Below are 23,037 nucleotides of genomic sequence, written 5' to 3' on the forward strand. Positions count from 1 at the left end.
TATGCTTAATTTCTGACTGGTCCTTTTTCATGTCTTTGAAATTCTAAAATTCTTGAAAATTTCATTCAGTCCCTTAAAGCTCTCATTAAGATCCTTGAGTAACCTCTTAACCATTGTTTTGAACACTGTATCCAGTAGTTTGCTTGCTTCCATTTCTTTCATTTGTGACATATTTTTTGTCTCTGCATTTTGGTTGCTTCCCTGTGTTTAGTTCTATGTATTAGGTAGAGCCGCTATGTCTCCTGGAATTGATAGAGTGGCCTTGTGTAATAGGTGTCCTGTAGGGCCCAGTGGCTCAGCCTCCCCAGTCACCTGAATTGGGGCTCTATGTGGGCTGTGTGCAAAGTTTTGTAGTTGAGCCTTGATTGCTGTTGGCGTCAGTAGGAGTTGACCTGCAGGCCAATTGGCTGTAAGGACCAGGTATGACTACAGTAGAAGAGTTGCTGTGCAGGAGACACCGCTATGGAGCAGGACTTGTTTCAGTGGGGCTTTGGTACTCACTGAGTCTTTCCCTTGAGTGTGTCACTTGTGGATGTGTAGAGTTATAATTTGGTATGAACTGAAGCTGTCTACTGGGTGCACTGGCTCTGGGGTCTCTTGGGGGGTGCAAAGTCAGCCACTGCCTGGGACCCCCTGGCAGGAGCTACAGAGAGATCTGCAGATGGCTGCTACTTGTATTGGGCTTGGAAGTGCCCAGGTAAGGCCCAGCTGTGAAGCAAGGCAGGCTGGTGCTAATGCCAGGTCTTGGGCCTTTTATTGATAAGCTTGGGGCATGCTGACACCAGGTGCTGCTTGTTTGAGAGATTTTAACAAAGTCTGACGCTTGAACCAGGCAGGTCATTCATATAGAAAAGCCACAGCCAACAGCTTCAGTGGGACTGCAAATTGGATGGGGTGGGGTCTCAGGGAATCACCAGGGCAGAGCAAACAGTGTGGGCCAGGCTGATGGAAACTCAGATATGGCTGCCAGTCAGCTCTGTGATGGAGGAGGTCCCAGCAAGGAACAATAAACCCTGGGAGCACCTCCTTCTGGGAGAAAGCTGCCCTCAAGCTCCTACCTGGATGCCAGACAATCCAGTTTCTCACCATATGTCCTTGGATTCCCCCCAGCCATTGCAGAGGAAGTGGGACTATGGAAGTTCGTGCACCACCCCTTTAAGAGGAACTGTGTGGGACAGCAGCAGCCTCTGTGTCATTTAGGCATAACCCCTGCTGTTTTTTACAGCCCGAAGTTATAGGGGACTTCTCTTCCCAGCTCTGGAACCCTGGGCTGAAGGTCTGGTGTGGGCCTGGGACTCCTTTCTTCTCACAGGAGGCCTCTGCAGCAGAAATATCCCTCCCGATTAAAAAAAAAAAAAAAAAAAAAAGGCCCATGTGGGTGTCAGACCAGCCTGCTCTGCATCTCTGCCCCTCCTACCAGTCTTGGTATAGTTTCTTCTTTACTTTTCTAGTTGTAGGACTTCCATTCAGCTACATTTCAGGTGGTTCTGGATGGTTGTTCTGTATTTTAGTTGTAATTTTGATGTGGTTGTGGGAGGCAGCGTTTACCTACACCATCATCTTGGTTCTCCTCTGCTTCCTGTTAATGTTTTAGATCCTTGTTCCAGTCCTTCATGGATTGAGTTTGCTTCAATCTGACAGATTGTGGACCCCACAAGTCCACAGAGAATGAACAAATAGATGGTATATACAGAAATAAAATAATAACATTTGGTAATAAAACTAACACAGGTAATACCCTCTGAGCCTCTTGTATCCCCACTGGGTTGAGGGTACATAGCTATTTCTATGAACCAGTCCTTCTGGAGCTAGGTTTTGTGAGGAGACAAACTTAAATTTCCAGGTGGCATAATGAGATTATGTGGGCAGAGGAAGGAGGGACCAATTCTGTCTTGTCAGGGTATGGAAGACATTGGATAAGTAACGTGTGGCTAAAGTAGGAGTGTGCTGGGCAAGAAAGAGGAAGGACAGTTGGGGCAGAGAGGATTAGGAGGGACAAGGCCTTAGGAAAGAAATACTGGGTACTCCACAAATGCTTGTTAAATTGAATAAATGGCGAACAGGTAGGCAAGCAGTTTGTAAGATGACAATCACATTTTATATTAAAATATCCTTTTGGATTTAGGGTTTCCTTTTCAATATAGAAAAGAAAATTAAGATGTCAATAGTCTACTTAATCTCAGTTCGTTAAACTTATCGGCTGTAAGTCTTCCACAAATGTGGCAATTTTATGTCAGTTTAAGTGAAGATTTAAGGGCAGTATGAGTCCAGTGAAAGCTAGGTGTGCTGTATGGCTTCATTCATTCTACAGACTTTTGACAGAAATAGTTACTGAAGGTTTGTGAAAATCCACAAAGTCGAAACTAAATGTTTATCCCAAATAAACCAGCACTCACATTTGGGGGTGATTCAGCATTAAATGGTTTGACTTTTCACCATCATTTGTCTTCATCATCAATAGCATCTTTAGGGAGAGGCTAAGCTAAATGTGACCCTTGCTCTTTAGATGCCAGAAGCCACATCAACGATAGTAAGTCCGCAGAGCACTAACGGGAACGGTATCTACAGAAATTAAAGGACATTTGGTAATAAAATCGATCCGGTGTCCCCACAAGGGTCGGGGTACACAGCAGCTATTTCTAAAAAAAGCCAGAAAACCTTCCTTCCTGGAAGTATGAGGGACTTAGAAGTTCACCCATAAGGACCTCGGCTGTGGGTCCTCTCCAGGTGGTCTGGTGCAAGGTTTCTCTGTGTGTTGAAATTAGTCACCAACAATCGCCTTCAGGTTACGTTTGGCTGGAGCTCAGCATGAGTTTCCCAACACAAGACACGGGGAGCCGAAGGACTCATTTCTTAGTGGCTCAAACTTCTTTGGTCACTCATCCATTTCCATCACTGACGAGGTCAGAGCTCCCCTGCAAAATCCAGACATGTCCGCTCTAAGAGGGAAATAGGTTCTCCTAGTCTAGGCTTAGAGAACGGACTTGTGTATCTGAGGCTAGGAGGTACCGAGAAGGGAGAGAGCGGGCATGGACCCTGACCTCGACACAACTCTCCGGGAAGACCCAGACCCACTTCCGGGTTTGGAGGCGCTTCCTCCCGGCCCCTCCCTGCACCCAGTTACGGGGGTCTCTGAGCGCATGCGCAGCGCTCGGCCGCTGCTCTGGGACTGGCCCAACTTACCCTAAACAACTAAGCTGCTCCCCTCCCTCCCGCTTGGGGCATACCATTCACGTGTGTGGGGGGCAACACGCCCCCCCCCGTAATCAGAAGTCGGCTCCCCTTCTTCAGACGTAGGGATGGGGGAAGGTAAGTTTGCCTCAGATTTTAAAAGTCCCAGGAATAAGAAAGCCTCAGGCCCGTCGCCGAGCGAGAGCCTGCCGTTTTAGGTTTGCTCCCAGCCCCACTCGCTTCCTTTGAGGAGCTGAACAAAGTGGCACGCCCGGATCCCAGCTGATCAGCTGCTGGGCTTTGGCGGCGGCTCTCCCGGGCGAGACCATTGTGACTTCGTGGGAGGGGTGTGTGAGGGAGGGAGGGAGGGGGAGGAGCGGCCATTGTCCGGTCAGCGCAGCCTCCGGGGGAGGGGAGAGCGAGCGGGACCTGGAGCTTCACTGCGGCCGCAGCTACGCCGGAGCCGGCGGGGGCCTCAGGTCCTTCCCAGCGCGGCCACACGGGACATCGCTGTGGCTGGGAGCGGCGGTGGGAGCCGCCGAGGGCGCCGGGTCCTCGCTCCTGCCCCTCTCCCCGCGGGCCTCGGTTCACCCGCACGCCCCTCCTCCTCAACTCCCCTCCCACTCCGCTCCGCGCCGCCCCGGGCCCCCCCACCCCCCCGTCTCCGCAGGCCCAGTGGTGCGGCCCGCCTCCAGCTGACCGGCCTGGAATCCCGGCTCGGAGCCCCGGACTCGCGCCCGCCCGCGCGCCCGCTCCCTCCCCCTCCCCCCGCCCCGAGACCCCCACAGTCGCCGCCGCCGCCTCCTTCGAGCGGGGCCCAGGCCCAGCCGCCGCCACCGCTGCCGCCGCCGAGCTCCGCCGCCTCCGCCGCCGAGCACCATGGGAGACGCCGGGAGCGAGCGCAGCAAAGCGCCCAGCCTGCCGCCCCGCTGTCCCTGCGGCTTCTGGGGGTAAGTGCCGGGCCGGGCGGGGGCGGGGGCCGGGGCCGGGGGCGCGGGCGCGGGGGCCTTCCCGGGCAGGCCTAGGCCGGGGAGGCCCGAGCCCTGGGGGCTGGGCTCCAGCCGGGCCTACGGGGAGGAGGCAGGGGCCGAGTCCGGGGAGGGGTACCGGGTGGGGCGTGCGGGTGGGCAGCGCAGACACGGCCCGGAGTGCGCTGCCACCCTCCGTGATCCTCCTGTCGGAGGCCGGGGTCGCCCGGGAGGCCCGGGCCACGGGGGAGGGGGGCAGGGCAGCGGGCAGGGGTGGGGGGGCGGCTGGGGGCCCCCCTTTTCTGGGCATGTGGAGGCCGGCCCTTGTTCCTCTCTCTTCCCCCTCCTTGGTCTGAGTTTGTGCCCAGGCGCCAGGAGGGTATTTCCTCTGACTTTTTCACCTCCCCTCCTCCCTGTCCCCGGGAGACTTGCATCATCACTTCCTAAATTATAATCCCGGTGCCTCATTGACTTTTAGGAAGCTGTTCACACGACACCCTTTTTTAAAAATCGAGAGCAGAGTCCAGGCCGAGGTAAAGTTGTAAGATAGTTGAGGCCTCACCTTTATTTAAAACACATTTCGGAAGATCTGTAAAATTTCCTTGTCAAAAAAAACACAACCCAAAACCAAACTCAAGTCAGCCTGGCTTGGGGAACTTGAGGGTCTATTGGCTCCAATTTCTTTCTATCCCCATTAAAAAACAACAACAAAACACAATGAAAATATTCACATTGGCCAGCCTATGTGTTATTACTTGGCCATTCTGTTTTAGAGTTGAAAAATGTGCGGTGGGAAATCAGCTTTCCCACCCACAGTTTAAATTGGAGGACCTGAGCTGGACGGCTTGCCACGTTTCTCACCTAACAGGTGCCTGGGTAGGACCTGATGGCTCTGCTTCTGTTGTAAGGAAACGGTAGACTTCAAAGGCCAACTTTTGTGATTGAGGCCTTTTTTATTTTTATTTTATTTTCCAAGGACTTGGTATATTTGGAGGTGCATAGAGGCAGTAAGGAAATGATTATTTCTGGGGAGGACATCTTGGTAAGATGTATTTTATCTTTCCTAACTTTCCGAACCTAGGAATGGTTAAGGTAGAACCTAAGGCAATGATTTTGGGAGTGCAGACAAAGATTACGAACTGTGTCTTAATGTAGATTTCTGTGAAATGTGTCAAATCCAAGGGTTGTGACGAAGAAATAGAGTCTTGTTTTCTCATCTTTCTGCCTTTTATCAAGAATTTCCCGGAGGGAAGGACATTAATAAAAAGTTGTGACATTACCAAAGGTTCTGAAGTTGTGAAAGTATTTTAGGCTTTATAGTCTTCCCTTCGTTTTGATTTGAAAATAATAATTGGGTTATTTGCTAAGTGCTATCTCGGACAGTCTAACTCCTGCAAGGACCTTAGGAAATCTTATCTTTGTAGATGAGGAAGGAGGCTTAAAGAGAAGAGGGTGGATAACTTGCCCCTTGCCTACGGGGAGTTCAGGGTTGAGCTGGTGAACTCTTTGGAGTGCTTAATACCATCATGTTTATGACATCAGTCTGCAGTCCTGGAAAACTCTGGTGTCACAAGCCTCAGATTGTAACTCATTATAAGACATGTGGCTCAAAGAAAGTAGTTGTCAATGGCAATGAATGCCCAGAATATATCAAAGTTCTATTTCCTGGCAACATGTTTATGTCCTTGGGACCATTGTCATGAGTGGGACCCTTATTGAAAGACCTATATCAAGACTTAAAAATTAAGGAATTGGAGTAGCCCTTTTCCCTTTTCTCCCTTTGGACAGCAGAATTCTGTGTAATGCCAAGAGTTTGGTAGTAGCAAAGTGGGATAGACTGATGCCATACTTGGCCTATATAAGCAATCAGGACTTTTTTCTTGATATTTCAGCCTGAAATGTTGAACTGCAATTTGCCTAACAGGAGTAGGGGCCACAAAACTAACATTTTTATGATGAAAAGTGTTCCTTTTAATACGTAATGTTTTAACCTTTTCTAAAGGTGTCTGTAGGCACCTGTGTAGTTTGCATTTTATACCAAAGTATAATGAAATTACTGCCTAGTTTCCATCACATCTTAACTGACTTTGAACATGTTTTCTTTATTTCATGGATGACATTCGTATTATGTTCACTAAACTTACAATATATTAATTTTTTTTCTTTTTTATTGTCTAAAGTTTTACATATGTCTCCTTTTCCCCCGATTGTCAAAATTATTTTGATATAATAGTGGACAAAGGGGCACTGGTCCCATTCGCTGGGATCAGGGAGCTCCCAGAGTAGAAAAGTAAAGTTACAGTTACAAATCAATGTGGGAGGTAGAGGAAGGTATCCTGGAGGAGGTGACACCAGCCTAGTCCTGTAGGAGAGAATGGAAATAGGGAGAAGAGTGTTGGAGGCATTGGTGAAGGCCTGGATGTGTGAGAGACACTACACATTTGAGGACCTCAAAGTTCATTGGAGTCGATTGGTAGGGATCACCTGAAAATGAAGCTTAGATGGTGAGAGCAGTTGATAATTCAGGGCTCCAAAGGTGATGCTTAGGACTTTGGACTTTTATCCTGATGCTTTTATCCTGAGGAGTTATTGCAGAACACTGAGCGGGTAGTGATAGGATTTCCTTTAATGTGAAAAACTATTGGATCATCTCAAGAGTGGCCTGGGTGTGTGGCTGTGGTTTATGATTATGAGTCTGTATGAATATGATGTATTATGTAAATTCGTGGGGTGTTACCAGGTTAACAAAAGACTTATCAGGAGGAGTAATACAGGGCAGTGATGATGGTGGCCTGTACTGGTATAGTGGCCAAGGAGAATGGAGAGAAATAGATGTGAAAGCCATTCAAGAGGTATCTCTCGCCTTTTCCTTTCACGAAAATGATGATGTGTCTAAAACCTTCAGTCAGCATCGCACTCTGGGAGCTGTAGGTCTATAAAGTCAGCTAGCCAGAGCCCACACCCAGTGCTTCACAGAGGAGCCTCTCTGCAGAATGTTCTGGCACCAACAGACTAAAGGCATTTCCTTTAGGATTGCTTTTCTCTCCAGTGACAGGCTGCAGGACTTACTGTCCAGCATTTTCTAGTCATGACACCAGTTAGTGGGGCTTGGTTAAATAGAGCTTTGGGGTCTTTCTGTGGGAACATAATTAGAAAGGAGAATGCCAAGAGGGCCATATGATGCAAATGTGTTAGTGTTTAGAACACATGAAGTTTCTAGTTCTCTCCCTCTTGGTTTATAATGTGTAATTGTATGCAGGTAATTTTTGAACCATTTTATAGATAGGCCATCTTGTTGAAATGTACCTGTTTGTAAAACTTGGAGGTTGTTTGCATAATAATACAATGTTTTTAGGGTTAAAGACCATAACCCCCCCTCCCCCAGAGACTTAAAACTTTTAGTGAAATATGAACATTTTCTTACTTATTTTAGGTAATCAACTAATTATGCAAAATACATAATTTATAATTGTCAAGTATGGAATGACATAATCAATTAGTACTTTTTCTTTAGTTGAAATATACATATATAGAAAAGCACTTTTAAACTATACAGATATAAGTGATATTAGTTGAAGCTACATTTTAAATTGTTTGGATGTTTAAAATGTACTGAGGCACTTGGATTTTTCACAGATACTTTCAAAAGTTGTCGATAGAGCAGATCTAGAATATTGTAAAAAAGACAGGAAGAAGATTAAGACAAGAATATATTGAGTGTATTATAGGATAATAGAAAGGATGTTTAGGTAGGTTGAGGAAAGATGGATTTTTTTCTCATTCTACTTGTTAAGTATAAAAATTCAATTACTATTATTAAGACTTTGCTTTTCATTTGGAGACAATCTATTGCAATGTAATTTTATGAAAACTTTGGGAAGTACTATTTCTTCTGTAAATAAGTTTTTAGACAAATGTTCAGTCTGGTATTAGAGAGTAATGGAGTATTTAAATATGGGATTTATTGGGTAAACTGTTAATTGTTTTGATAAAAAAAGAAAAGAAACCTTTCTAATGAATCATTTCATAAAAGAAATATTCGGCCAATATTTAATTTTTGGGAAAATAGATTTTATTAATATTTCATCTTTGTGATCTATTCTGTTGAAGCATTGTACTTACTGCATCTGCTAGATAATTGATATATTTTAATTGCTGTATTTTATTTATTTATTTATTTATTTATAGAATAGAGCACTGCTTTCTTTTTATTTTATTTCATTTTTTCCCATCACCACTTATCCACTCTTTGCCCTCTTCCACCTCCACCACCGCCCCCCCCCATCACGACACTGTTGTCTGAGTTCTTTTATTTATTTTTTAAAAATATTTTTATTGATTTCATAGAGGAAGGGAGAGAGAGACAGAAATACCAATGATGAGAGAGAACCACTGACCAGCTGCTTCCTGCACCCCCCCACTGGGACTGAGCCAGCAACCTGGGCATGTGCCCTTGACTGGAATCGAACCTGGGACCCTTCAGCCCGCAGGCTGATGCTCTATCCACGGAGACAAACAGGCTTTTTCGCTCAGTCCTACTCCCCAACCTCACCAAGAGCTGTCTGCCTGTTCTTTTATCTATGAGTCTGTTTCCAGGTAATAGATATATTTTAAATAAAGATAGGGTTATGTAGAGATCAGTAGTTTTCTCACAAAAATAAATTCTATTCCCGAAATGATTCCTAGTAGAAAGTTGATTGAACATATAATTGAGTTACTTTAAATAGAATTTACATACATATCTATATACCTATTTTCTTTTTCTTCTGAGCCTGGTCTTTGGGAATTAATATTGATCTCTGTTTCTGTCACTTTGTGAGTCATCTGGCTAGTGTGCTTGGCTCCTAAGCAGTGTGTGGCCCTCACACTCAGTTTGAATCTTCAGTCTGTCTCCTAATTGGAACATGTTGCCACACTTCAACCAGCTTAACCTGGGCTTTCAAGGTTGTGAGATACAGCATGAATCACTAGTTAATCGGAATGTTCATTCCAGTGATGTCACTAATTATCCCTTGATTATAAAACCCCCTTAAACATTCTCTTAAAAACAAAGCAGCTTGTTCGTGCAGTTTTTCTTTTCATCTTTGAGTTTTGTGTGCACCTGAAGATACAACATGATTTAAATGAACTAGTCACTGTTAGTGTTTATCTACTTGCTCCGTTTTCTTGATTACATTTGGGGTGTCCAGAAAATAGGAAATTTGCCCCTTTTATGTGATGGAACATAGGGAGATAATTTTTTTAAAAAAGAAAACATGGTCTTTATCTACATGGTTTTGAGGTAGTAGCTTTTTAGAGTTACATCCATTTAACATATATAGGATATTTGGCTCCTCTGGTATTATCCTTTTTTCCTCCCCATTCACCTTTTCCTCCAAAAAAAGAGGAGAACCCAATACTTTAAGCCGTACAGAAAAGTTTTGACTAAAATTTTTAAAAATAATCCTTAATAGTATTAAAGTTATCATTGGTTTTCACAAATTAACTTTTTTCTAGCTGGAAAATTAGAGGGTTAAGAATTTTTTGAAATGAGTGAAGTCCATTAAAAAAAAACCCCTAATGTATTAAGTGTTATTTACTGAGAATAGAGTGAGAATTAATATAATTTGAATTTTTTATTAGGTTATAAGGAGGTTATATCTGTGCAAAGTGATGCAAAGTTTTGAAATCCTGTAATAATCATAATTAAAATCGAGGTTAAAAATTCTTTTTTCTTTTTAAAAAATCCTCACCCGAGATTATGTTTCCATTGGTTTTAGATAGAGATGGAGGGAGGGGGGAAAGAAAAACAAACATGGGATTGGTTGCCTCTCATATTCACCTGCCTCCCATATGCTCCCTAACTGGGCATGGAACCTGCAACCTAGGTGTGTGCCCTGACTGGGAATTGGACGTGCAGCCTTTTGGTGTAGGGGAAGACATTCCAGCCAACAGAGCCACATAGAGGAAGCGACTGGTCACAGCTCAACACTTTAATAATTTTAATGAAACACTTAAAAAATCATCCAGATTCAGGCTAGTTGGATGTTGTAGGACTTTGTGTCAGAGTGGTTTGCAAAAGAGGACCTTCTTCCCAACTAGGTGGATGACACTGATGTCACTCATTTCTACTAGGGGCTTTGAGAAACAGGCTGATTCTGCTTTGGGCTGGGTCCCTACATAACAAGATTACATTGCTGAATGAGATATTTAGGCACAAGGAAGAACTGTCCTATATGTGTTAAGTGCGGGAGAGAGGTTAAGCACCTTTATTTGAAGTGTTTATTGTTCAGAATCTAAGACCCTATTTTAGACTTGTGGTGTCCAGCGTGGTAGCCACCAGCTAAATGTAGCAATTTAAAATCATACTAATTAAAATTAAAAATAAAGATTCAGTTCTTCAGTCACATAGCTACATTTTAAGTACTCACTAGCTCAAGAACTAGTGACTACTCTGTTGAGGAACACATATATAGAACACTTCATTCTTCCAGAATGTTTTGTTAGACAGTGCTGTTCTAGAATGTTGACCAGATAGGCAGCCAGGGTATTGAAGATTATTTTCTTCCCAGTTTTTTGAGATATAATTGACATTCAAACTTATTTTCTTGTGAGTTCTCTAGATCCTGTTTTCTTATATTTTGAAAATAAGGGATTTGTCTAATTTAACTGTTTCTTTCCAGCTCTAACATGATACTTTATTTACATTGGGGAAGCAATGCTATTGTTAATCCATATTACGGGGAAGTGCTCCTTTGATCAGTTTTGGGAACTAAAATTGCAGTACCTATTAGTCTATAATTTGAACATTTCTTTCATGTTTCCTTTTGAGTCAATCATTTTTGCTCTTTTCTTCACACTATTTAACTGGCAATCTCAGAGGTCTATGAAGGGAGATGTTGGACTAATAGAGAGTCATGTTCTTTTTCCCCTGGTACTTTTGTAGAGGAATGATATTTGTTTTCACAAATGTAAATTTCACATGGCAGCTGTTGATATGTGATTAGGAATAAGTGCATTAGATTTTCTGGAAAATGTAAGCCTCTAAAAATTTAAGAGGAAGATGGAATGTATTGGAATATCCAGCAGCAGTGGACAAAACCAGAGTGATCTGTGACATACCAGGCTGAGGGAATGGCACAGATGAATGACAGTGACAGGGGTCAGAACTGCAAGTAGTGATGGACATTGAGGTTGTGGCTGCAGCTGCTAACCAGAGGAAGGAAGAATGCGGATAGGAAGAAGATGCATTACAGCAACTGTTCATTCAGCTGTACCAGATGTCCTGAATCATAGGCAGGTGCTATTTTGTATTAGGGCAAAAGAATGCCTGGGAGAGGTCACTGATGTAGCTTGCTACCACTCTGGCCTTGGGCGGGGAGGGCAGACCACACCACAATATTTTGTGTTTCAAGTTTGTGGACAGACTTATTTAAGCCTCATTGTAAACAGTGATGTTGTTGATATTGTACCTGGGACCTTTTGAGGAGTGCCTTTTCTCATTTATTTCTGCTGCAGTGGAGTAATGTATAGTAAAAGCTGGTGATGTCTTATCTACTTCTTACACTCTGATAAGCTGAAGGCATTTATATAAAACTAGAGGCCTGTTGCATGAAAATTCATGCACTGGGGGGAGGGGAGAGGGGTCCTTCAGCCTGGCCTGCCCCCTCTCACAGTCCAGGAGCCCTCAGGGGCAGGAGACAACCCAGCAATCAGGGGAAGGGGTCGCCCCCATCACATCTCTGCTGCTGCCACTGCTGGCAGTGCAAGCCTCGGCCGGCCCTGATTACCTGAGCCTCGGCTGGCCCTGGGTGGGTGGGCAGCCGCCATCTGAGGCTTGCCTGCACCTCGGGCCGGCCCTAGGTGGGTGGGCAGCCGACATCCAAGGCTTGTCTGCGCCTTGGGTGTCGGCTGGGCAGCTGCCATCTGAGGCTTGCCTGCACCTTGGGCTGTCCCTGGGCGGCTGGGGGGTTGAGGGGACTGGCTGGACCCGCCTGTGGGTGGGCCAGGCTGTGCCATGCGCCTGCTGCCCTGGCGGGGCTAAGGAGACTGGGCGCTGCCATCTTGTGGCTGTGGGCACCGCCATCTTTGAGGGTATGACAGCAATTAGCATATTCCCTCTTTATTGGCTGTGGTCGCTGCCATCTTGTGAGGATGTGACAGTCAATTAGCATATTCCCTCTTTATTAGATAAGACAATGATACTCTCAGCCACATTTCCTAAAAGAGTTAATTGACCATTCAAAAGTATCACAGATACTCCTCTTGCAGTCAGGTTCTTTGGCCAGGCATTTGATTTTCTCTTAAATGCTTGCATTGGTAGCATTCCTGAAACACCATATGAGGTTTCTGTAGCTTATGGTACCTAACGAGTGGGAGCAAGAATTTGTAGACTACAGATTGGGTGGAAGACTTTACTGATCATGTCTATGCATTCAAAGTCTCTGCCTTTTTCAGGCCACCATTTTTCTTTTTATTTATTTATTTTAGAAAGAGAGAGAGGAAAGTGGGAAGAGAAACGTCAGTTTCACTTATTTATGCATTCATTTTTTTTTTTTTAATCTTTATCTGAGGATATGTATTTATCGATTTGAGAGAAAGAGGGAGAGAGGGAGGGAGAGAGAGAGGAGCAGAGAGAGGAAGAGAGAGGGGGAGGGAAAGGGAGAGAAAGAGAGAGAAACATCGATTGGTTCCCTCCCATAGAGTATGCACCCCGACTGGGGATCGAACCCACAACCTAGGTGTAAGCCCTGACCTGGAATTGAACCTGCAATCTTTTGGTGTACAGGACTACACTCCCAACAAACTGAGCCACCTGGAAGGGCTCCTTGGTTGGTTTTTGTGTGTTCCCTGATAGGATGGAACCTACAACCTTGGAGTATCAGGATGACACTTTAACCAACTGAGCTACCTGGCCAAGTTTCAACCCTTTCTAGGGTGCTTTATATGGATAGATGTGCTGGCAAAGTTATCTTCTGAATTTTTTTTTTTTCCTGACATATGAATGAAACACTAGGTCAGTTGAATAATACACTCATTCTTAAATTGTCCAGAAGTGTATTACCAGCAAGAAATAAAAAATAAGCTTCAGGTGTGGTGTATTTCAGTGTTTCTAGATTTATGATTTCTTGGTTTCTGTCCTGGGGGGGCATGGATGGTATTTGTTATCTTTTTCAGATGCCACTGAAATCCAGAAAACCAGGTTTTTCAAGTCTTTGTGTGTCTGCTGCACATGAAACTTTGCATATAGTGTATACAAAATCTCCAGTGAATGGCTTTATGTGGTTTTATCTAGTTTGCTTTTTCCTTTTAACATGACACAAAGCTGTGCTACTCAAATAAAGGGGTGTTCTTGGATGTTGATCAACAAAAATGCTTGCTTAGGGGAACTTGTATTTTATTATTTTGTTGATTGGGGGGCTGTATTCCCCATGTCTGTGACTAGGTCACTGCTGATTAGCTCTGCCTGTTATCCATATTGCCCTCCACCCCCCAGCCCCCCCAGTACTGTAGTACTTTCAAGATGCATCCAAACTGCATTTTATTTGTGAGGCAAATCTTTTTTCTTCAGTGCATATTGGGCAGGTTGTAATCAAAGAACAGTTGCTGTGACTTAAACGATAAAGATATCTTGAGTGAAAGTGTGGAGTATTGCATGGTGTGTTTAGGGTTTATAATCTCAATAATATCAGTATGGATTAATTTAGAAAATGACAGCCACAGTCAAACCTGTTCTGTGGAAGTGTCTGTTCCTAGAGACCGCATGTTCTTATCCTTTGTTTTGAACTGTCTAGGGCAGTGATGGCGAACCTATGACACGTGTGTCAGAGGTGACACGCGAACTCATTTTTTTGGTTGATTTTTCTTTGTTAAATGGCATTTAAATACATAAAATAAATATCAAAAATGTAAATCTTTGTTTTACTATGGTTGCAAATATCAAAAAATTTCTATATGTGACACGGCACCAGAGTTAAGTTAGGGTTTTTCAAAATGCTGACACGCCGAGCTCAAAAGGTTCGCCATCACTGGTCTAGTGACTAGATACACTTATCCCATAGTTGAAAGTCCTCTATGTTTACTTGAATAATTTTTGTTGTAGATAAATTAGGTAGTTATATTGTGTGTGTTTTTGGTTGGGGCTAGGAACAAGAAGAATGAACATGTTGGTTTTGTGTTTAAAGTTGGGTACAAAAAAGTCACTGGACCGATCTGTGTCAGACACCAGATATGGAGGTGGGTTAAAGGGTTAAGGACACAAAAGGATGGTCAAGGGGAAGACTGGAGTTTGAGGGGGATGTGGATAGGGAAATGTGGATGGAAGTGGGGTGGTAATTGGGAATGAAAATGCTTTGTGGTCACCAGCTTCTAGTCAAAATATGAGAGGTGGCCACATCTTAAGAGTTAGTGAAACTAATGTAAAAAGGTGGTGGGTGAGATTTAAGAAAGCATTATGTATTGATGTGTGTGTAGAGTGTGAGTCCTGTGGAGTCTTACAGGGAAGTGTTAAAGATCATAGGATCATAGCCGGACTGCTTTGGCTTGGCTTAGCTCAGTGGTTGTGTGTCGACCTATGAACTAGGAGGTTACAGTTCAGAGCACATGCCCAGGGTGCGGGCTGGATCCCCAGTAAGGGGTGTGCAGGAGGCAGCCAATCAGTGATTATCTCTCATCATTGATGTTTCTATCTCTCTCTCCCTCTCCCTTCCTTTCTGCAATCAGTAAAAACATATTAAAAAAAACAACTAAAAAAGATCATAGGATGAGAGCTATGGTACAGTTCCATAGTGGAAATGGCAGAGCTTTCAGCAAAATTGGTGTTCCATCTATTAGAACCCTATGGGCTCTTTCTTTTGCTAAGCCCAAAGGCACCTTCTCAGCCAGGTAAAGGATGGTGTTTCATGGTGTTTCTGTAGCAGACCATGGAGACTCAATATACCTTCTTTTATTGGGATTGCCACAACCAACTCCATTCTTTGGGACTGATTTTTCTCCCTTTTCAACCCCCACCTTCTAGTTTACTAATTATTCTTGGACAAACACTCTGAGGTTAGCGTAAATCTTAAAGAATTTAATGGTAGTGCTGCCAGGGGAATAAGACCGTTCTCATTTGCTGAGAGGCTAATGAAGGGCCTCCCTTATCAAACCCAAGCTCTCCAAACTGTCTCCAAGGACGAAGGGCATACTGATGTCCAGAAAACCATCTGCACTCAGTGGGTAGGCATGGGCAGGCATGGGCAGGCATGGGCAGGCATGGGCTTTAGAATCATCAAAGTCCTGGTTTAAAAATCTGACTATAACTTTCTGCTTGACATTGGACATTTTACCTCCTCTGTCTCTTTATTTTTAAAAAAGAATATCTTAGAGTTGCTTTGAGGTTTAGTGAGCTCTAATACTGTCAAACCTTTGTCACAGTGCCTGACCATGGTAATTACATTTATTAATGACTAACTTTTCAGCTTTTTGTTTTTGTTTTTGTTAATCCTCACCTGAGGATATTTTCCCGTTGATTTTTAGAGAGTGGAAGAGAGGGGGAGAGACAGAGAAACATCGATGTGAGAGAGACACATCAATTGGTTGCTGCCCGCATGTGTCCGGACTGGGGCCAGGGATTGAGCCTGCCACTGAAGTATGTGCCCTCGTTTGGAATCAAACCCAGGACCCTTCAGTTGTAAGGCTGATGCTCTAACCACTGAGCAAAACGGGCAAGGGGTAACTTCTCAGCCTTGAATGAAGGAGCATTGATAGCAGATGCAGAACTATCTTGCCTCAACTGGACAGTTTGCATTTATGGTCATCTTTAGACCAATGACACCTAGTTAGTTGGTAATGTTTCTGACCAGCCTTTGGTCAGTTTGGCTATTTTTCAGAGCCAATCCCTTGTTCAGCAAGCATTTGTTAAGCACTCGATCGTGTCTTGAGCTCTGCTAGGAGTGATAATACTTTCTCTGACTTCCTCGCTAAGAAAGGGAGGCAGACCAATAAACCGACAAAATAGCATGAGGAAAGAAGCACTATGGGAGATCATCACAGAATACTGTGAGAGCACTGACAGGGCATGTTACTGAGACTGGGAGGGAGGAGGAAGGCCAGGAGGTTTCTCTGGGGAGAGGGGTATAAAAGGTGAGCAGGAGTTAACCATATGAAGATGATGAGGAGAGGGCTTTCCAGGCAGGGAATGGCTTGTGCAGAGGCAGAGAGGAGTGAGAGAGCATCCTGAGTTCAGAGTTGCAAATCCAACTCAGTACGTTAGCTGCAGTGTATAGCAGGAGGGAAGATGAAGCTGTGGAGATGAGCAGGGGCCAATTATGAACATGATTGTCATGCTATTGAATTTGGATTTTATCTTGGAAACATTTGGGACCACTTAAGGATTTTAAGTGTGATTGACATATTTATGTTTCAAAAAATTTACTCTGGCAGCAGTGTGGAAGAGAATTGGAGGGTATCAGCATGGAAGCACAGTCTAGGTAGGGCGTTTAAACCTTTTTGGGTCGTGGATCCCTTTGGCAATTTGATGAAGCTCTTCTCAGAATAATGTATAAAATAAAATGCCTCTGATTACAAAGGAAACCAGATAGATCTAAACACACTTGTTTTCTTTGTTAATCCTCACCCGAGGATTTTTTTACATTGATATTTAGAGAGAGTGGAAGGGAAGGAGGTGCCGGGGTGTGTGTGTGGGGGGGAGATGGATGTGAGAGCCCCTTGGGGATTTAACCTGCAACCCAGATATGAGCTTTTGACCAGGAATCAAACCCTCGACCCTCCCATGCATGGACAGTCACTAACCACTGAGACGCTGGCCAGGGCTAAACACTTCTTTCTATCCATGGACTATCGGGCCAGTAGACCCTACATAAAGCAACCCTGAGTTAATGCTGTGGGAGAAGAGCTGAGAATGAATGTAGGCAGAAACTTGGGTATTTTAGTCCATTTGGGCTGTTATAACAAAATATACTGGGTGGCTTATAAACAACAGAAATTTATTTCTCACAGTTATGGAGGCTGAAAGTCCAAGTTCATGGTACCAGCAGGTTTGGTGTTTGATGAGAGCCTCCTTCCTCTTCCATGCTGTCTTTTCACTGTAACCTCACATGGTGGAAGGGATAAGGAACCTCTCTCCAGCCTCTTTTATAAGGGTACTAATCCCATTCATGAGGACTCTGCCTCCCAAAGGCCCATCTTCAAACACCATCATATTGGCATTAGGATTCAACATAGGAATTTGGGGGGTGGGCATAAACATTTCAGTCCATAGCACTGGAGTAGTGAGGACTGGAGAGTTCGAGAACTTGAGTATAAGAACAGAGACAGATTGGATGGAAGATGGGATGGAGGAGGCGGAAAGGAGAAGAGGGGCAGCAGGATTTCTGATATGGGCAACTGGGTGAAAGATGGTGTCCTTTATTCCTAGGTCCAAAGTGAAATTGTTGAAGCAGCCACTAATGCCATCTGTCAGTGGAGTGTAGAGTTTTGTTTGGTAGACAAGAGTTTATACTTTGGAAGTTCTAAGTTGAAGTGATTGTGTCTAGAAAATGATGAGTGGGGAAGAGATGACTAATTTTAGACAGGTTGGGTATTTTTTTGTGTGAATTAGATAGCATGTCAATGTACTTTTATATTGTATCCTTTTTAATTTAGACTTTTTATTGAAGTGTTATAGTGAAAAATGCATAAATCTTAAGAATATAGCGAAATGAATTTTCATAAAATGAATATGCCCATGTAACTGGCACCTGTATCAAGAAATAGCATTCCCAGCCTCTAACAAACCTTCCTCCTGTCCTCTTCAGTCACTGCCCTCTTCCTCAAGGGTAATCACTGTCCTGACTGCTGACACCATTGGTTTACCTTACATATTTTTTTCTTAGACCTTTCTTCCACTTTTTAATTGAGGCATACTTAGTTTACTGCACATTACAAATGTATACTTTGATCAATTGAAAAATATTTTATTTTTTAGAGCAGCATTAAATTCACAGCAAAATTGAATAGGAGGTAGAGAGTTCTATATGCCTATCCCTATACACAAACAGCTTCCCTCACTATCAACTTTCTCCACGGAATGGTTCATTCGTTTCTGTCAGTGAACCTGCATTGACACATCAAAGTCCATAGTTTATAATAGAGTTCACCGGCCCTGTGTGGCATGGCTCAGTTGGTTGAATGTCCTCCCATGAACCAAAAGGTTGCTGGTTCGATTCCCAGTGAGGGCACATACGTAATTGCAGGCTCTATCCTGGGTTCCTGTGTAGCCAGCCGACCCATGTTTCTCCCTCTCCCTTCCCCTATCTCTAAAACAATATAAATTAAAAAAATAGGATTCACTCGTAGTGTTGTACATTCTATGGGTTTTGACAAATGTTTAATGACATGTATCCACCATTATAGTATCATACAGAATGGGTTAACTGTCCTAAAATATTCATATTCGTACCCCCTAGCAATCACTGATCTTTTTACTATCTCCATGGTTTTGCTTTTTTTTGGAATATCATAATGGTTGGAATAATACAGTATGTAGCCTTTTCAGATTGGCTTTTTTAACTTTTTTTTTTTTAAAAATATTTTATTGATTTTTTTACAGAGAGGAAGGGAGAGGGATAGAGAGTTAGAAACATCGATGAGAGAGAAACATCGATCAGCTGCCTCCTGCACACCTCCTACTGGGGATGTGTCTGCAACCAAGGTACATGCCCTTGACCAGAATTGAACCTGGGACCCTTCAGTCCGCAGGCCAACGCTCTATCCTGAGCCAAACCGGTCAGGGCAGGCTTTTTTTACTTAGTTATATGCACTTAAGGTTCTTCCATGTCTTTTCATGGCTTGATAGTTCATTTCTCTTTAGCACTGAATGACAGATACCACATTGTTTGGATGTAGTGCAGTTTATCAGTTCACATACTGAAGGACATCTTGGTTATTTTCAAGTTTTGTCAATTATGACTAAAGCTGCTCTAAGCATTCATGTGCAGGTTTTTGTGTGGACCTAAGTTCTCAACTTGGTAAACCAAAGATTGTGATTGCTGGATTGTGTAAGAGTGTGTTTAGTTTTGTGAGAAACGTCCAAACTGTTTTCCAAAGTGGCTGTACCATTTTTCATTCCCACCAGCAATGAATGAGAGTTTGTGTTGCTTCACATCCTTACCAGCATCTGGTATTGTCATTGGTTTGGACTTTAGCCATTTTAATGGGTTTAAGGTGGTTTCTCATTTTAATTTGCCAGTTCCTTAATGATATATGATGTTGAACATCTTTTCAGATGCTTCTTATTTGTACATCTGTTGTGAGGTGTCTGTTAGGTCTTTTGCCTGTTTTTTAATTGGGCTTGTTTTCTTATTGTATTTTAAAATTTTTTATATTTGATTATCAGGTGTCTTTTATAAATATTTTCTCCCAGTCTGTAGCTTGTCTTCTCATTCTCTTAAGTTTGATGAATTTTTATGTACAACTTGATTTTTTATATGTATACACTTGTATTATGACCATCTACCCAGATTGACATATAGGTTGGCATTTTCAGCACCTCACTAGGAGTCTCCTTGTGCCTTATTATCCCAGTTAATACTCCCAACTTATTCTGACTTCTATCACCACCATAAGATTAGTTTTGCTTGTTTTTAAATTTTATGTACTAATAAATGGAATTATGTAATATTTATTACGTATGTTTAGCTTCTTTCCTACAGCATTATGGTTTGAGCTTCATGTACGTTTTTGTAGAGGGGTAATGATTTTTTACAGGTATGTGGTATTCTATTGTATGATAGCATAACTTATCTGTTCTCCTTTACAGTTTTTTTGTTTGGGGGTATTATGAATAATGCTGCAGTGAATATTCTTGCATGTATCTTTTGGTGGACATAGCACTCATTTCTATTAGGTATATACCCAGCAGTAGAAATGTTGGGCTATAAGATGTATGTATATAGTTTAGATTTAGTAGGTACTGCCAGTTTTCTAGAGTGGTTATGTCAATTCACACTCCTCCCACCAGTATATGAGAATTCTGGTTATTCCACATCTTTGTCAGTACTTGATATTGTCTGTTTCTTTCATCTTTGTGTATAGAGCTATTGCTTTGTGATTTTAATTTTCCTATTGACTAATTAAATTGAGCATCTTTCTTTGTTGGCTGTTCGGCTAAACTTTGTTGTGAGGAGGTTTCTGTTCAAATATCTTGCTCATTTTTCTATTGAGTTGCTTGTATTTTTTTTTTATCCATTTGTAGGAGTTCCTTATGTATTCTGGATACGAGGTTTTGTTTTTTTCAGATAGCATGTAAATGTACATTTATAACTTTATAGTATATCTTTTAAATCCTTTTAAGAAATTACTAAGAATATATTCATACACTAAATCATTCAAACAACACAAATGGTAAACAATGAAAGTGATGTCTCCTTACTAAGTGATACACTTAGTCTCACTTTCTGGTGAAAACCATGATTTTTTTTAAAATTTTTTATTGTTTAAAGTGTTGTGTATGTCTCCCCTCGCCCCCCATTGACCTCTTCCTGGCCACTCCCACCCCCCAGCACATGCCCTCATGCCCCCTAGTGGCTGTGCCCATTGGTTATGCTTATATGCATGCATACAAGTCCTTTGGTTGATCTCTTTCCCAAACCCCCCATGGTTAAGTTTCTGAAGTATCCGTCCACAAATTTCTTATGCAGACACTGCATTTATCCTTTTTTTCTATCACAGATAGTAGCATACTACACACTATATTGTACCTTGCTTTTTAAAAACTTAATTATGTTGTAGAGTTCTTTCCAAATCAGCATGTACATTTCTAGCTGCTTCTATGGTAGCGCAGTATTCCAATAAGTGTATATACTGACTAGGTTTAATTTAACCAGGTTACCTAGTCACTTCTTTTTATATATATATATTTTTATTGATTTCAAAGAGGAAGGGAGAGAGAGATAGAAACATCAATGATGAGAGAGAATCATTGATCAGCTGCCTCCTGCACGCACCTTACTGGGGGGGATGGAGCCTGCAACCCGGGCATGTGCCCTTAACTGGAATCGAACCTGGGACCCTTCAGCCTGCAGGCTGACACTCTATCCACTGAGCCAAACCAGGTAGGGTCCTAGTCACTTCTTGATGGGTATTATTATTATTATGCTACAAAAATGGTGCTGAGCATGTTGAATTTAAGGCTATGGACCATCTAAATGTGGAAATGCCTTAGGTGTTTGAAGTTTAGGAGAGAAAGGGCGAGCCAGGATTGTATAGCGTGACATGAGTACATACATAGGTCATAATCAATTGAGCAGGTAAGTTTGTGCAGGAAGTGTTGTTAGAACAGTGGTCATCTCTGGAGTGAGGATGGGGTTGTCAGAATCACTATGGTAGCCTTTTCTAAAAAACTCATTACTGTTGCCTCCCCAGTTCCAATTTAGTGTGTCCAAGGTGGAGTCTGGGAATGTACTAGTATGTGTCAGTGTAAGGAGGAAGGACATACTCCACACATGGCCTGATTGCGAGTTAAGGTCAAATTGCATTTTTCAGATATTCTGAAAATATTATTTTGCTGCATTTTATTTTCTATAGACAGTCTTCAGTTTATTTAGCTATATAACTGTTATATTTTGACTCTAAGGAACTTTAAGTATTTCAGTATTTGAACTCTGTGATCAAGAGAGTTGGGTTATTTGAATTTATAGATGAGCTCTTGTGAAAGTACCATTATATGCCATTTTGTTAATGATAAATATGTTACTAAATATGTGTTATAGATATATTTTATATAGATATATTTTAAATTTGTTTAATATTACATCAATACAGTTTAATAGTCTCATGTTTGATGGCAACTTGCTGTTGCTTTAGGCCAGCAAGGTGAGGTTGAAGCTGTTTTGACTTCCTGCTGGATCTAGAGACTAGGACACTTCGCTGTCTTTTAACTCAGAAAGATTAGGTAGTTAGTGCTCGGACTCCTGGCTCTGACAGAATTAGATGTGTCTTTGAAGTGCTGCTGATAATTGTTTTAGATGAAACCTCGGGATAGTCATTTTCTATTTTTGAAAGAGTTTGAAAATTTTTGGATAGGCCTTAATACTGCAGCATTATTGAATGTAGAAAGTAAGTTTCAAATGCTTGTTCTTAATGAAATATTTTTGCTAATTTTTTATATTGAGATAATTCACACGCCATAAAATTCATCCTTTTAAAGTGTACAATGTAGTGATTTTTAGCATATTCAAAAAATTGTGCAACTATCACTACCATCTAATTCCAGAAAATTTCACCTCAAAAAGAAATTCTCTATCCATTCTCAGTCATGCCACATTCCTCTATCCCTCTGGCAACCACATTTTTTCCTGTTTTTATTGATTTGCCAATTCTGAACATTTTACATAAATAGAATAATAAAAAATACATATGGCCTTTGTGTCTGACTTCTTTTACGTAGCATAATATTTTCAAGGTTATCCATGTTATAGCATATATTATTATTCCATTTCCTTTTATGGTTGAATAATACTTCATTGTATGCATGTACCACAGTTTGTTTATCAGCTCATTAATTGATGGACATTTAGGTTATTTCTACTTTTGGGGTATTATGAATAATACTGTAAACATTTGTGTACATGTTTTTGTGTGAATACGTTTGCATTTCTATTGATACGAACCTAGGAGGGGAATTGCTGGGTCATATGGTAACTCTATTTAACTTTTTGAGTAACTGCCAGGCTGTTTTCCAGAGCAGCTGCACTATTCTTGGTACTCTGGTTGAAAATCAGTTAACCATAAATTTAACAGTTTATTTCTGGACTCTCAGTTTTATTACATTAATATATAATGCCTATCTTTATGTCACCATCTTGAATACTTACTTTATATAGTAAGTTTTGACATCAGTAAGTGTGAGTACTCCAGCTTTGTTCTTCTTTGGTCCTTT

At 42.2% G+C, this 23,037-nt stretch overlaps 1 protein-coding gene across 2 annotated transcripts in view; it reads left to right on the plus strand.

Moving 5' to 3' along the window:
- Positions 1-3,532: 3,532 nt before the first annotated feature.
- Positions 3,533-23,037, plus strand: part of ZFAND3 (zinc finger AN1-type containing 3) — a 343,389-nt gene continuing 323,884 nt past the window's right edge. Inside the window, exon 1 of one of the 2 annotated variants that reach the window (XM_081093918.1) lies at positions 3,533-4,121. In XM_081093918.1, the coding sequence (XP_080950044.1) occupies positions 4,051-4,121 (71 nt within the window). In that variant the 5' untranslated portion in view covers positions 3,533-4,050. The remainder of the gene's footprint in view (positions 4,122-23,037) is intronic. The other variant, XM_081093919.1, reaches the window with a different exon arrangement.

Source organism: Myotis nattereri, assembly GCF_964212035.1.
Source record: "Myotis nattereri genome assembly, chromosome: 6".
NCBI lineage: Eukaryota > Metazoa > Chordata > Mammalia > Chiroptera > Vespertilionidae > Myotis > Myotis nattereri.